Raw genomic sequence first — 15,481 nt, forward strand, 5'->3', positions numbered from 1 at the left:
CCAAGCACCAACTTCAGGACAAGTCGAGGTTCGCCTGTTCTGGCGGCCCGTACGGGTGAATGTTTAAGATCCCAGTGGTGATGAGTAAGGAGATGGCCTGGCCAGTATCCATTCCCCACCAACAGCAAGGATTGTTCATTCACCTCCTCAAATTGATACGAGGTTGTGGAACATGTTAAATATCATTGCGTTCAAAGGCAGCTTTTACACGTAACAACCCTCAGCTTTGAGATGTTTCTGAGATATGTTATATGTTAAAAATGTCCTACTGGCTGCGTGGAGAATCACAGTGAGGTTGCCATCAACTTCCCCACATCTGCATTTTCCCAAAAGACACACTAATTACTCTTTCAAACGATGTGGACATTACTGGGATCTGACTCTTCTAATTCCCCTGAACTGTGTGGATAGCTAGACTACTTAAGAGTCAGTCACATTGCTGTGGATCTGTAGTTACATGTAGGCCGGAGCAGGTAAGATGGCAGATTTCCATCCGTAATGGGGAACCAGATGGGTTTTTACAGCAATCCCTGATACTTACACCATTACTGAAACTTGTTTCATGTTCCAGATTTATTAATTGAATTCAAATTGCGCCAGCTGCCATATTGGGATTTGAATCCCAGTGCCCAGAGCAATGGCCTCAGCCTCCAGATCTCTGGACTAGTGTCGTTCCCGCTACTCCATAGTTTCCCCTCCTCACTGAAACTTAACCAATGATTAATACTCCTGTCAAACATCTCGAGACATTTTACATCAAACTCTGGGAGCCATCTGTCTTGTGAGACATAAGGTCACAAGAAATAGTAGCAGGACTAGGCCATTCGGCACCTCGTTACTACTCCACCATTCGATAAGTTCATGGCTAATCTGATTGTGGTCTGACCACCACTTTCCAGCCTACCCTCATAAACCTTAACTCCTGTTGAGTCAAAAATCTTTCTAACTCAACCTTGAATATATTCAATGACCCATCTTCCACTGCCGTCTGGGGAAGGGAACTCCACAGACTAATGACCCTCTGAGAGAACATAAGAACATAAAAACTAGGAACAGGACCGGGTCATTTGGCCCTTTGAGTCTGCTCCGCCATTCAATAAGAACATAAGAACATAAGAAATAGGAGCAGGAGTAGGCCATCTAGCCCTTCGAGCCTGCCCCACCATTCAATAAGATCATGGCTGATCTGAAGTGGATCAGTTCCACTTTCCCGCTTTCTCCCCATAACCCTTAATTCCCCCTGTCTATCAGAAATCTATCTACCCGTGACTTAAATATATTCAGCGAGGTAACCTCCACCACTTCAACGGGCAGAGAATTCCAGAGACTCACCACCCTCTGAGTGAAGAAGTTCCTCCTCAACTCCGATCTAAACTGCTCCCCCCCCCTTTATTTTGAGGCTGTGTCCTCTAGTTCTTCTATCCTTTCTAAGTGGGAAGAATCTCTCTACCTCTACCCTATCTAGCCCCTTCATTATCTTGTAAGTTTCTACAAGATCCCCCCTCAGCCTTCTAAACTCTAACAAGCACAGACCCAGTCTATTCAATCTCTCTTCATAGGCTAACCCCGGTATCAGCCTGGTGAACCTTCTCTGTGCTCCCTCCAAGGCCAATATATCCTTTCACAAGTGCGGTGACCAAACTGCACACTGTACTCCAGTTGCAGCCTCACCAGTGCCCTGTATAGTTTCAGCAAGACCTCCCTGCTTTTATATTCTAACCCCCTCGCTATAAAGGCCAACATTCCATTCGTCTTCTTGATCACTTGCTGCACCTGCAGACTGGGTTTTTGCAATTCGTGCACAAGGACCCCCAGGTCCCTCTGCACTGTATGCTGCAGCTTTTCACCCTTTAAATAATAATCCCTCCTACTGTTATTTCATGGCTAATCTTTCCGCATTTGCTATTTCCCCCGCCATCTCTTTTAGTATCCTGAATATATACCGTCAGGGCCAGGAGACTTGTCTGCCTTTAGCCCCATTAGCTTGCCCAACACTACCTCTTTAGTGATAATGATCATTTCTAGAAGAAATTCCTTTTCATCTGCAGATTGAATGGGAGATTTCATATATTGTCAAACTGTGCCCCTGGTTCTAGGCTCCACCATGAGGGGACATATCCTCTCAGCATCTTCCCTGTCAAGCCCCCTTTGGGCCTTGCATTTCAATGGGGGCATCTCTCACTCTTCTAAACACCAATGAATCTCAGCCCAAACTATCCTCATAAAGCAGTCCTAGACACCAGCCGAGGGAACACTTTCTGAACCGCTTCCGATGCAAGTATATCTTTCCTTAAGTAAAGAAGACAAACCTATACACAGTGCTTCAGGTATGGTCTCACCAACGCCCTGCACAGCTATAGTAAGACCTCACTGCTTTTATATCCCATTCCCCTTGCAATAAAGACCAACATTCTATTTGCCTTCCTAATCACTTGCTGTACGTACATGCTGACTTTTTGTGATTCATGTACAAGGACACCCAGATCCCTCTGTACCTCAGAATTCTGCAATCTGTCATGGTTTAAATAATATTCTGCTTTTCTATTCTTCCTACCAAAGAGGACAGCTTCACATTTGCACACATTATAGCCCATCTGTCATATTTTTGCCCATTCTCGTAATTTGTCTATATCACTTTGCAGAGTCTTGGGGGAGACCTTGAGCCCACTCTTGCATCTGCGGGAATGTCAGTGGGGGTTCAAGATGGGTGTAAAGCAGATTTGATGCATTTACATGTTATTTATCCCACCTTCTCCTTGTTACATACTGACCCACCCCCCCCCCCCCCCCCCCCCCTCTGCCGGGGGGGCTGCCCCTGCCATATATTCAAACACATCAGCCTGGTTCACCTAGTTGTGAACCTATTGTGGGTTCCCCCCAGGGGCATAGAGGTAAGTATAGCTCCCAGAGGAGAGGGTCAGGGACAGGCAGTGGCCTGGCAATGCCCCCTGACACTGAACCTTGGCACAGGTTGGCACCGTGCTAACCTGGTGTGCCAATCTGTGCCGGCCGCAGTGCTGTGGTCGACCCCAGTCAGAGCCTTGGGGGGGATGGGATTCATTTATTTGTGGTGGTGAGGGGGAGCGGATGTGGGAGCTGGGGATGCCGCCATTGGCTGTTTGGAGAGGGGGAGAGGGGTCTGTTGTTCCGGGGGATGGGGGGTGCTTACTGTGACTGCTGGAAGTTGAGGGGAGAAAAGCTGGCCCCGATAGTGGGAGGGTGGGATTGTGGGGGGTGGTGTCCCCCAGACTTCCATGGTGGGTTAGGGAGGAGATCATTGTTTGATCTGAACATGGTGCCCCGACCTCAGTGCAGCCCGGACTTTAGTGGTGTGTTGAAGGACTCTCCCCCCCACCCCCCCACTCCGATCTGGGGGGAAATGCATTGTTTGTTTCACAAGCGCCAACACTCTGCCATTTTTTGCTAAGTTTCCCTTTTAGTTTCCTCTTCACTATTTGCTCTCCTGCATATTTTTGTATCATCAGCAAATTTGGCAGTGAGTTGTGAGCCCCTTCATCAGGGCGAAGGTGGTCCCTTGATGGTCAACTTTGTGTCCTCCAGAGCATAAGTCTAGGAAAATTTACAGAGACCCATAGCTGTCCAATCAGCCACCTCTGTGACTGGGTTCAGTGGGTTGCAGGGTGCTGTACTTAGCATCAGATCAATTGCTGGGAAGGTGACACTGGCATACCTTTGGACTCCACTCTAGATTTTTTGTCAGGATTTACTTGCTTGGCCTTTAATCCTCCTGAGGTATCCGCAAAACAGGGGAGCTAATTGCCCAAAACTGGGCATTTGGTTCCTGCGTTCAAGGGGGGTTTCTACATGTTGATGAACCCACACGTCTGAGGGACACCTCTCCCTCGGATTGCTTAGAAGGTTTAGCTCGGGGCCGTGAGAGATCCTGTGTGTCACCATCAAGAGGTTGAGGTGAGGAGTTGCCAACGAAGGGACTGTGTACTGACTCAGACAGACTGACATTTGGCTCCTCTTCTCGCAGCATTGCAAGCTGACAATGTTGGCAGAAAGTGAGAAGTGCATTAACTGGCATGCAAAAAGCGAGAAACACGTTAACTTTCTTCACCCACATGCCAGACACATCACATCGGCCTGTTGGATGCACGTTAAGGCAACACAGAAATGGAAGTAGCTCTCAGTTTATATGGTTCAGTTAAGATTGTGCATTTACCTACATCAAGCAGAGGGTGGGGAGGACCATAGGACTGTGTTTAACCAAAAGAAAAACCATCGAATGATTTTGGGTGAATTCCACCATTGGAACTGAATGATATTGCTTTGATGATAACATCACCAACCTCACTTCACTTCCGACTTCTTATCTTTCTTTCTTATTGCTCCTCCCCCTTCCTCCACCTACCTAGGTAATCTTTCATCTTTTTCCCTATCAAGCTGACACTCCACCGTCATGCCAAGGAAGTGCTGCACTGTCAGAAGTGCTGTCTTTCGGATGAGATGCTAAGCTGAGGTCCCACGTGGCTTTCAAGTGGGACTGTTTCGAAGAAGAGCAAGGGAGCTCTCCCCATGGGCCTGATCATTTTTTTAATACTTCAACCTACATCATAGTGGCCCAGTGGTTGGCACTGCTGCCTCACAGTGCCAGGGATCCAGTTCAATTCTGGCCTTGGGTGATTGTGTGGAGATTGCACATTCTCCCCGTGTCTGCGTGGTTTTTCCCTGGGTGCTCCGGTTTCCTCCCACAATCCAAAGATGTGTAGCTTAGGTGGATTGGCCATGCTAAATTGCCCCTTACTGTCCAAAGATGTGTCGGTTAGGTAGATTGGCCATGGTAGATGTTGGAATTACAAGCATAGGCTGGGGGAAAGGGCCTGGGTAAGGTATTCTGTCAGAGAGAGTCGGTGCAGACTCGATGGGCCAAATGGCCCCCTTCTGCACTGCAAGGATTCTATGATCACAAGAATAGATTATCTAGTCATTTGTTTTTTGCGGGAGCTTGCTGTGCACAAACTGGCTCTCATATTTCCTACATTACAACAGTGACTATACTTCAAAGGCCGCCTCGTTGCTGTTAAGTGCTTTGGAATGTCCAGTGGTTGCGCAGAGCACTAGAGAAACGCAAATCTTTCTTTATTTTTTCCTGTAGGTGACCTTCACCAAACGGAAGTTTGGCCTGATGAAGAAGGCGTATGAGCTGAGCGTGTTGTGCGACTGCGAGATTGCCCTCATCATCTTCAACAGTACCAACCGACTCTTCCAGTACGCCAGCACTGACATGGACCGGGTGCTGCTCAAATACACTGAGTACAGTGAGCCACACGAGAGCCGCACCAACTCCGACATCCTCGAGGTAGGGACATCATCAGCCATGGGCAAGGGACCAACCTACCAACTCCTCCATTCAATTCATGTCATCCACAGTCCAGGATTAAGGGACAGGGAGTAGGCCATTCAGCCTAGCATCTTCCCGGTGCCAAACCCCAGGGCAACTGTTAGAATTTTCCACTAACTACTGTCACCATCCCTCTTCCCTCCCTCTGCCCACACACCTTCACCCCTCCCGATCCCAGACAAAGCCTATTTTCAGCGCTAACTCCATCCTCATGCTCCCCTCCCCTTGCTCTCTCAGTCCCGGGCCCACTAATCAGATTTAATATGTATTAAAATGCTAATTTAAATAAATTGTGCAGCTCCGCGCCGATTTCTGGGCGTGGAGCTGACAGTGGCGGAAATCCGGCTGCTGGAAACGTGCAGAGGCTGTGTCGCCCAGCGAGGAGTCCGTGAAATGGCCTCCGCTCGAGTCTCCCAACTGTTGCGCTACAAAAGCAGTGTGGCGGCTTGGGAGAATCGCCGCCATGGATTTCAATGACAAAGCTGGCACTTATTAGCAATTCCTCGGTGACGGTAGATCATCTTGAACTGCTCGTTGCTCGATACATTTAAAGGTCTTACTCGACTGTTTTTTGTCTTGTTGTGCACAATGATGTCTGCGTTTAATGGGAGGCGGCCTGGTTTACCAACCCTCCTGGAATGTCCGGGAGTCTCCAGGAATTAATCAGCGGGACACCACGGTGAGAGGCACCCGAGAAGAAGACCATAGAAGGCATTAGAAATAAGATAGAGCCAGTCTGTCTTTGATGTAGTTTTATTCAGGAAACCCAGTACATTGGTGGAATTTAGGAGGATTGGTTTGGGGGCGGGGTGGGGGGGGCGGGGGGGAGCGGTGGAAATCTCATTGAAACTTACAGAAAGGCCTGGATAGAGTGGATAAGATGTATCCATTAGTCAGAGAGACCAGAATCCGAGGGCACAACCACGGAGTAAAGGGACAACCCTTTAGAACTGAGATGAGGAGGAATTTTTTCAGCCAGAGGATGGTGAATCTGTGGAATTCATTGCCACAGAAGATCTTTGGAGACCAGGCCATTGAGTATGTTTAAGACAGAGATAGGTAAATTCTTTACTGGGAAAGGGATCAAAGGTTATGGGGAAACAGCAAGAGAATGGGCTGAGAATAATATTAGCCACGATCAAATGGCGGAGCAGACTCGATGGGCCGAATGGCCTAACTCTGCTCCTGTATCTTATGATCTTATAAGTTCATAAGACTTTTGCCTTTTACACAGTTTTCTATCCACATAGAATCCACTGCCCATCCCTAATTGCCTTTGCGAGGGTGGCGGGGAGCCGTCTTCTTAAACCGCCACAATTATCTGGTGTAGGTGCAACCACAGTGCTTTCTCTGTAGTGGTTTGCTCCAACTGAGTGGCTTGCCAGGCCGTTTCGGAGGGTAGTGGGTCTGGAGTCACATGTAGGCCAGACCAGGTAAGGGCTGCAGCTTTCCCTCACTAAACACATTCGTGAGCTAAACATAACAATCAAACAGTTTCACGATCATTATTAATGAGACTAGCAATTTATTCCAAACTTTTTTCATTAGTGGCACTGCTGCCTCATGATGCCAGGGTCCCAGGTTCAATTCAGGCCTTGGGTGACTGTGTGGAGTTTGCACACTCTCCCCGTGTCTGCGTGGGCTTCCTCCCACAATCCAAAGATGTGCAGGTTAAGTTGATTGGCCATGAAAAATTGCCCCTTAGTGTCAGGGGGATTAGCAGGGTAAATGCGTGGGGTTGTGGGAATGGGGCCTGGGTGGGATTGTGGTTGACGCAGGCTTGATGGGCCAAATAACCTCCTCCTGCACTGTAGTGATTGTATGATTGTATGAATGTAAAGTTCCCCCATGGGACAGCTATCGTGGGATTTGAGCTCCTTCTCTCCAAAGAATTGGTCCAGCTCTCTGGATTACGAGTCCAGAAACATAGCCACTCTGCTACTGTACCACCTCAACTAATAAAGTTCATTTAGCCTGAGGATTTCAGACTGAGACCAAGTCCTCGACTGAGTTCATTCAAAACTCAGCTGGTTGCTAATAAAGTTTTTACTGGGCTTGCATGAGTCTAGAGTGTTATACAAATAAAACATCAACCTTTTCACGCCACAATTTACAAACAATGAAGGCTTACTCATTTTGTGCAGCAAGTTCTAATCTCTGCGCTTTTTTTCCTTCGTACAATCAGCGGCAAAACAATTAAGTCGAAGCTCTTTTGGTGACAAGTATTGTGAAAAATCAGCAGGGAGCATTCTGCTCCCTCACTGCCAGTTAAAACTTTAAACTGTTGGCTCAACACGTAATCTGGACTTTGAGGGAGCATGTTTTGACTTGTTGATCAGAACTTTCTAAAGGACAAGTGGTGGTGCTTTGGACATAGGCCCGTTTCCATGCCAACCAAGCATCCTGTATAGAATCTGCTGGTCACATATCTAAGATTTGGCCTTTATCTTGCTTTGAAATTCACTTGATTGTGCCCCTTGTAAGATAGGCTAATGGAACGTTACAACTGGCAAGGAACCATTTGACCTGTTATGTATGTGCCTCCCCTTTGAAAGAGCAATCGTGCTTACTACCACAGCCCTGCTTTGTCACCATAACTCTGTGAGTTTCCTATCAAGCGCCAACACTCTTTTAGAATTATTAATGGAATCAGATTCTGCCATCTTTTCAGGTAGAGCATTCCAGAACCTGACAACACTGAGTGAAAAATGATTGTCCTCGTGTCTCCTGTATTGCTTTCTTGCCCATTTGACTCTATGGCCGGAATTTTACCACCTCGCCCACCCCAGATTTGGAGCGGGCGAGGATCGCAGAACGAAAATCTCCATTAGCCTCAGGCAGGATTTTACGATCTTGTCCGAGTGAGGTCGTAAAATCCCACTCTATATCTGTGACCTGGAAGGAGGAATGGAGGCATAGACTATTTTCTAAATGGGAAAATGCTTAGGAAATCATTGTTGGGAGTCATAGTTCAAGATTCTCTTAGGCTTAACGTGCAGGTTCAGTTGACAGTTAGGAAAGCAAATGCAATGTTAGCATTCATGTTGAGAGGGCTAGAATACAAGAGCAGGGAAGTACTTCTGAGGCTGTATAAGGCTCTGGTCACACCCCAATTGGAGTATTGTGAGCTGTTTTGGGCCCCATATCCAAGGAAGGATGTGCTGGCCTTGGAAAGGGTCCAGAGGAGGTTCACAAGAATGATCCCTGGAATGAAGAGCTTGTCATATGACGAATGGTTGAGGAGTCTGGGCCTGTACTCATTGGAGTTTAGAAGGATGAGGGGGAATCTTATTGAAACTTACAGGATACTGTGAGGGCTGAAAGCATGGACGTGGAGAGGATGTTTCCACTAATAGGAGAAACTAGAACCAGAGAGCACAACTTCAGGCTAAAGGAATGATCCTTTAAAACAGAGATGAGGAGGAATTTCTTCAGCCAGAGAGTGGGGAATCTGTGGAACCCTTTGCCGCAGAAGGCTGTGGAGGCCAGGTCATTGAGTGTCATTAAGACAGAAATAGATAGGTCCTTGATTAATAAGGGGATAGGGGTTACGGGGAAAAGGCAAGAGAATGGGGATGAGAAAAAAATCAGCTATGATTGAACGGTGGAGCAGATTTGATGAGCCGAGTGGCCTAATTCTGTTCCTATATCTTATGGTCTTATGGGCTTCTCATTACTGACCCACCTCCCAGAGGGAATGGATTTTCTCTATCACCATTGTGACTATTCAATCACCTCTTAATCTCTCTGCTCCAAGAGAACAGCCTGAATCTTTCCAAACTCTTCTCAGTTTTGAAATCCTTTGTCCCCTGATAGCATCTTGATAAACCTCTTCTCATCCCTTTCTTCAGCCTTTACATCTTTCCTGAATTCTGGGGCCTGGAATTGTCGACAACATTGAAGCCGAGACCTGGGCAGTGATTTATTAGCTCCTGGCGGGGTCTTTTTGCTTTAGTGTTGTGAGCCTCTATTTATAAATCCAGGTAATGCCTCCCCCCCAACACCCCCCTACATTTTTATTAAATCAATTTTACTTGCCATTTCTAAGGATTGTGTACATGGACCCCAAGGTCTCTTTGCTCATCTGCACTTTTCAAAATCAAGTCACAGTTGCCAAAGAACTATATTCTTATTATATTTGACAGAAATATTCAGGATGTGGTGCTGAATGTTCCTTTAAACTGTGATTTTTGTCTAGACTCTGAGAAAAAAGGGTTTAAATGGATGTGAGAGTCCAGACCTGGAGATTGATGATTCTGTTGAGCCAAGCCTGGAGGTAAACGACAAATACAGAAAATATGAAGCGGTGAATCACATGAACAACAGACAGAGGGTTTGTGTAAGTAGTTTGGAATGGTTTATATTTTTTTTTGTCGAATTTATTTTCTCTTCCTCCTGAAATCTCCCCACATCACGTAGTTTTCACAAACAAATGACGCCTACTTACAGGCCCCAGGCCTCAATCACTGACCTCTCGTCAACTTTATATAAGGGAGGGTGCTCACTTTCTCCCTGGTTTCTACCAGATCCCTGTGTGAAGGAGCCTGGCCTTCATTTCCCATCATTGCCCCTTGGGAATAAATATTCTCTGGAATTGCGGAAGTAAAAATTAGATCTGAACGCTCTGGGGCAATTTTTGCCTCTCACTTTCATGAGCTCCTTTGCTGTTCCCTCAACAAATTTTGCACATTGGTGAATTTCTGTTGGAGGAATCTTGTAAATATTGATACATTTCCAGAGACTCATGACCTCAAAATAACAGCTTACATACCCAAAAGATATTGGCATTGTAGAAGATATTTATTTGTTGTACAGTGGCAACAGCTTGCATTATATAACATCTTTAACGTCTGTAACATTTTCCAAGGCATTTAACAAGAGTACTATGAATAAAAATGTTTCTGATGCCAATCTATGTGCAGAGATACTGGGTGACTAGAAGAGGTGAGTTTTAAGGAACATCTTTAGGGAGGAGAGCGAGACAGAGAGGGAGGAAATTCAAAAGCTCAGGGGTCTCAATAAACAAAAGCACTGCCATCAATGATGGAGTGATGAAATTCAGGGACGGATAAGAGGCCCTAATTGGAAGAAGGGGATCTCGGAGGGCTGGCAATGAAGATGTACAAACATCTCGGTAAATAGGAGAACAAGTATAAAATTTCTAAAGTTTAAGTTTATTTATTATTGTCACGAGTAGGCTTACATTAACACTGAATGAAGCTGCTGTGAAAATCCCCTAGTCTCCCTGTTAGGCTACACCGAGGGAGAATTTAGCATGACTAATGCAACTAAGCAGCACGTCTTTCAGACTGTGGTAGGAAACTAGAGCAGCCGGAGGAAACCCACGCAGACATGGTGAGAATGTGCAAACTCCAAATAGACAGTTACCCAAGGCCGGATTGAACCCAGATCCCTGGCATTGTGAGGTAGCAGTGCTAACCACTTTGCCACCATCTCGCTCCAAGATGCTGAGCTCGTCATAAGGAAAGAAATCTGATCACTCCCAAAATATGAATTCCTGTATGGGAGAAATTCAGACCAGCATTAACAGCTCAATGGAAATGCAATTTTACAGTTTTTTTGGCACTTTGAAATCCCACACTGTTGCTCACTAGCAGCATCAAGTGGCAGAACCTGGAACTACATCCAAAAAAGTAACTGCACTTTAATGAATCTGTGCATTCAGGGCATGAACATTTCCAGGTGCTATCTTTTAGATGTTAAGTCCAGGCCTTGCACTTCTCTCAGATTGATGTGATAGAGCAGGTGGCACAAATTATGTTTGTCCTGCCGTCATTAATACTCACGCAATGTGGAAGTACCATCTGCGCAAGTGACAGGTGGAATTTAAATTTGATTAATGAACAAATTCAATTAATAAAGCTGGAATTAAGAGCTAGTCTCAGTAACAATGACCATGGAACTATCTCAGTTGTTGGAAAAACCCAGCTGGTTCACTAATGTTCTTTAGGGAAAGAAATTTGACCTCCTTACCTGGCCTGGCCCTTAGGTGAGACATACATACTCCAGGCCTACATGTGAGGCCTACATGTGACTCCAGACCCACAGCAATGTGGTTGACTCTTAACTACCAGTCAAAAATGGCCTAGCTAGCCAAAGGCAATTAGGGATGGACAATACACACTGGTCTTGCCAGCGACAACCACATCTCATGAAAGAGTGAAGGGAAAAAATAAAATCAGCTGAGATTCCTACTTCTGATACCTGTCTAGTGCTGCTACCTGGAAATCTTTTGTTATCTGAGAACTGTAATGTTTAGTGACCTCTAAACACCCCTGACTATAGCTGCACACTAAGAGTTGCCAATTTGGTAAGGGATGGGAGAATAGTCAATACCTATTGCTCCTCATGCAAGTCAAAGCTCTTGTATACAGGTAAATAAAGGTGGGATAATGTGTTCCAATTGGATTATGAGAGTTGTTTCCTTTCTTCACACCAGGCACAGTGATGTCTGAAACCCTGAACCAAAACCATCAAATTCTCTGGCAGTCTGCAAGTGCAGTTATCAGTACAGATCACTAAAAAAAGGCCAGACCGTATAAGGACACAAAAGCAGCCACCCTCAGTCCGTAACCCTCAAAATATTCAAATGCTTCAACTCTTGGAAATATTCCTTCATTATTCCAGCTAAATCCTTGTGCTTCCTTCTTGTCAGATGGACTGTCCTCGCGTGATATTGTGTGTTGAGTCTTGCATTACTTTGTAACTTCACCTTGTAACGCCCTTCAGTGGAGTGGACCATTTGAAAAGCTGAGAGAGTGGGGGGGGAGTGGTGACATGGAGCAGGCTGAGCTAGGGGAACTGCATTGGAGGCAGGACAGCTAAGGTTCACTAAATTGGTCTCTGGGATGTGGGGAAGTGGGGGGCAGGGAAAGGGGGGAGGAGGTAGAGGGGACTGTGTGCTATGATGGGAGGCTGAGTAAATTGGATCTGTTTTCTTCAAACTTTAGAAGACTGAGAGGTGCTCTCTTTGCAGCTTACAAAATTCTGAAGGCGTTTGCTAGACCGGATGGTGAGATGTTGCTTCTGTTGGTAAGGGGGGTCTAAAACACAGGGGCACAGTCTCAGGATAAAAGGATGATCGCTTAGGGCTGGGATAAGGAAAGATTCCTCCACTCAAAGGGCAGTGAATCTTTGGAATTCTTCACACCAGAGAACTGTGGGTGCTCCTCTGTCAAATACATTTACGGCTGGGGTAGATTTTTAGCCTCTCGGCAAATTAAGGGGTATAGTGAGTGGGCAGGAAAATGGAGTTAAAGCTCAAAATCAGCCATGAGCATATCAACATGTGGGACCGACTGTTTTTTAAGTTCTAAATGGAAATGGCATCTTATTCTGAAGCATTTAATGCTCTGTGTTCTTGACTGAAGTGTTGCAGGAACAATGTTCCCTTCCAAAACTGGACACCTCCTCTCCAGCCTCTATAAATGTGAAGACTCTGCTTGGGTATTGAGACTCCCAACAGGGACTTGGAGTGGGGGAGGGATGGGAGGGTCAGGGAGGTGGGGTCACCAGCAACAGTAGAAAGCAGCCATAATCAATGGAACTCCTCATATTATACCTTCTTGTCACAGAGAATTGCGATCGTACCAGTTATTCCTGGCACTTTGTTTGCTTGCTTTTGCTGGAGAGTGAGACAATGCAAGTGATCGCAATGGAAAGAGGAATGTCCACGATAACGAAAAGTCTCCTATTCTAACGACAGGCCCGAAGGTGAGCAAGTAGTGGCAAATCCTGCAGTGAGATGGACCCTGGAGAGGAAAACACCATCAAAGTGAATGCCCAGAAGGATGGAAGAATATATTAAAGTCGCTTTTCCATCCTTGTAGCCCAAATAAGGGATGTAACTTGCTTAGAACTTTAGAATGATATAATGCAGAATCAGGCCATTTGACCCATTGTGCCTGTGCTGGTTCTTTCGAAAAGTTATCAAATTGGTTATACTCCCATACTCTCCCCCCACAGCCCTCCATTTTTTTTTCCCTTTACAAGTTTCATGTTGCAGCTTTATAGAACCTTGGGTAGGCCGCACTTGGAATATAGTGTTGAATTCTGGTCACCACACTACCAGAAGGATGTGGAGGCGTTGGAGAGGGTACAGAAAAGATTTTATGTGCCTGATATGGAGGGTATCAGCTATGAGGAGAGGTTGGAGAGACTTGGTTTGTTCTCACTGGAACGATAGAGATTGAGAGGAGACCTGATAGAAGTCTACAAGATTATGAGAGGCACGGACAGAGTGGATAGCCAGAAGCTTCTTCCCAGGGCGGAAGAGTCAATTACTAAGGGGCACAGGTTTAAGGTGCAAAGGGCAAGGTTTAAAGGAGATGTACAAGACAGATTTTTTACACAGAGGGTGATGGGTGCCTGGAACTCGCTGCCAGGGAGGTAGTGGAAGCGGATACAGCAGTGGCTTTTAAGGGGCGTCTTGACGAAAAATGAATAGGATGGGAATAAAGGGATATGGTCCCTGGAAGGGTAGGGGGTTTTAGTTAAGTCAGGCAGCATGGTTGGTGCAGGCTTGGAGGGCCAAAGGGCCTGTTTCCTGTGCTGTAGTTTTCTTTGTTCTCATTATTTGTTCTTTGCTTGTCCAATTCCCTGCTGAATCTGCTTCCACCACCCTTTCAGGCAGTGCATTCCAGATCATAACTTGCTGAATGAAACGATTTCTCTTCATTTCATCTCTGATTTTTGCACTGATCCTTCAGCCCCTGGAACCAGTTTCTCCATATTTACTCTATCAAAAACTCTTGCATGAGGTGACTTGAGTCTTGTGTGTATAAATTCCTGCTGAAGTTCCTCACTCGGGATACATGCTAAGGGATGTAGAACATAGAACACTACAGCACAAACAGGCCCTTCGGCCCACAAGTTGCGCCGATCATACCTACCAGGCCTATCTATAACTCTCAATACCATTAAATCCCATGTACTCGACCAGAAGTCTCTTAAAAGACCCCAGCGAGTTCACCTCTATCATCACCAACGGCAGCCGATTCCACTCACTCACCACCCTCTGAGTGAAAAACTTACCCCTGGTATCTCCTCTGTATCTGCTCCCCAGCACCTTAAACCTGTGACCTCACTAGCCACCATTTCAGCCCTGGGAAATAGCCTCCGAGAATCCACCCTATCTATACCTCTCGACATTTTATAGACCTCTATCAGGTCGCTTCTCAATCTTCGTCTCTCCAGGGAGAAGAGACCTAGCTCCCTCAACCTGTCTTCATAAGGCATGCCTCCCAATCCAGGCAACATCCTTATAAATCTCCGCTGCACCCTCTCAATAGCTTCCACATCCTTCTTGTAGTGAGGCGACCAGAACTGTGCGCAGTACTCCAAGTGGGGTCTGACAAGGGTCTTATAAAGTTGCAGCATTACCTCCCGACTCCTAAACTCAATCCCTCGTTGTATTTACATTGGAAGCTGTCTGGAGAAGGTTCTCTCGGCTGAGGCCTGGTATGAAGGGAGTTGTCTTCTGAGGGAAGGTTGAGCAGGTTGGGCCTGTACTCGCTGGAGTTTAAAAGAACGAGAGATGATCTTATCAAAATATATTTCCAGAATTCTCCAGCCGTTCACGTCCCACTCAACCAAACCTCTGTTCACTGCAGCGGGACTGGAAAGTCTTGCTGGCGTGAATGGCCAGAGAATCCCATCCATAAGATTCTGAGGGGCTTGATAGGATGGATGTTGAAAAGATTTTTCTCTCATGGGGGAATCTAGAACTATGGGGCACAGTTTCAAAATAAGAGGTCACCTCTTTAAAACAGGGATGAGGAGGAATTGCTTCTCTGTGGGTTGTTAATTTTTGCAATTCTCTACCCCAGAGAGCAGTGAAAGCTCAGTCACTGAATATATTCAAGGCTGACTTGTTGGTTGATAAAGAGTCTTACTGAATGATGGAGCCAGCTCAGCTGATTTACTCCTGCTATTTCTTGTGTTAACCTGGATTATAATAGTCAAACTGTGGTCAGGTGACTGCCCCCAAAACCCTATAAGGGTTGACTCACCTGATGAAGGCCAGCGCTCCAAAAGCTCATGCTACTAAATAGATGTGTTGGATTTTAACCTGGTGTTACCTTTTTACCAAAC

The 15,481-nt window shown here is 46.0% G+C and overlaps 1 protein-coding gene across 2 annotated transcripts in view; it reads left to right on the forward strand.

The window, feature by feature from the left end:
* The window catches only part of mef2b (myocyte enhancer factor 2b), a 151,617-nt gene that overhangs the window by 81,367 nt on the left and 54,769 nt on the right, over nt 1–15,481 (forward strand). For both annotated transcript variants that reach the window (XM_080212837.1, XM_080212838.1), the window contains exons 3-4: nt 5,123–5,326; nt 9,567–9,707. In XM_080212837.1, coding sequence (XP_080068963.1) covers nt 5,123–5,326; nt 9,567–9,707 — 345 coding nt within the window. The remainder of the gene's footprint in view (nt 1–5,122; nt 5,327–9,566; nt 9,708–15,481) is intronic.

This window comes from Carcharhinus amblyrhynchos, chromosome 26 (genome assembly GCF_965287045.1).
Source record: "Carcharhinus amblyrhynchos chromosome 26, sCarAmb.v2.hapA, whole genome shotgun sequence".
In the NCBI taxonomy this organism is placed as follows: domain Eukaryota; kingdom Metazoa; phylum Chordata; class Chondrichthyes; order Carcharhiniformes; family Carcharhinidae; genus Carcharhinus; species Carcharhinus amblyrhynchos.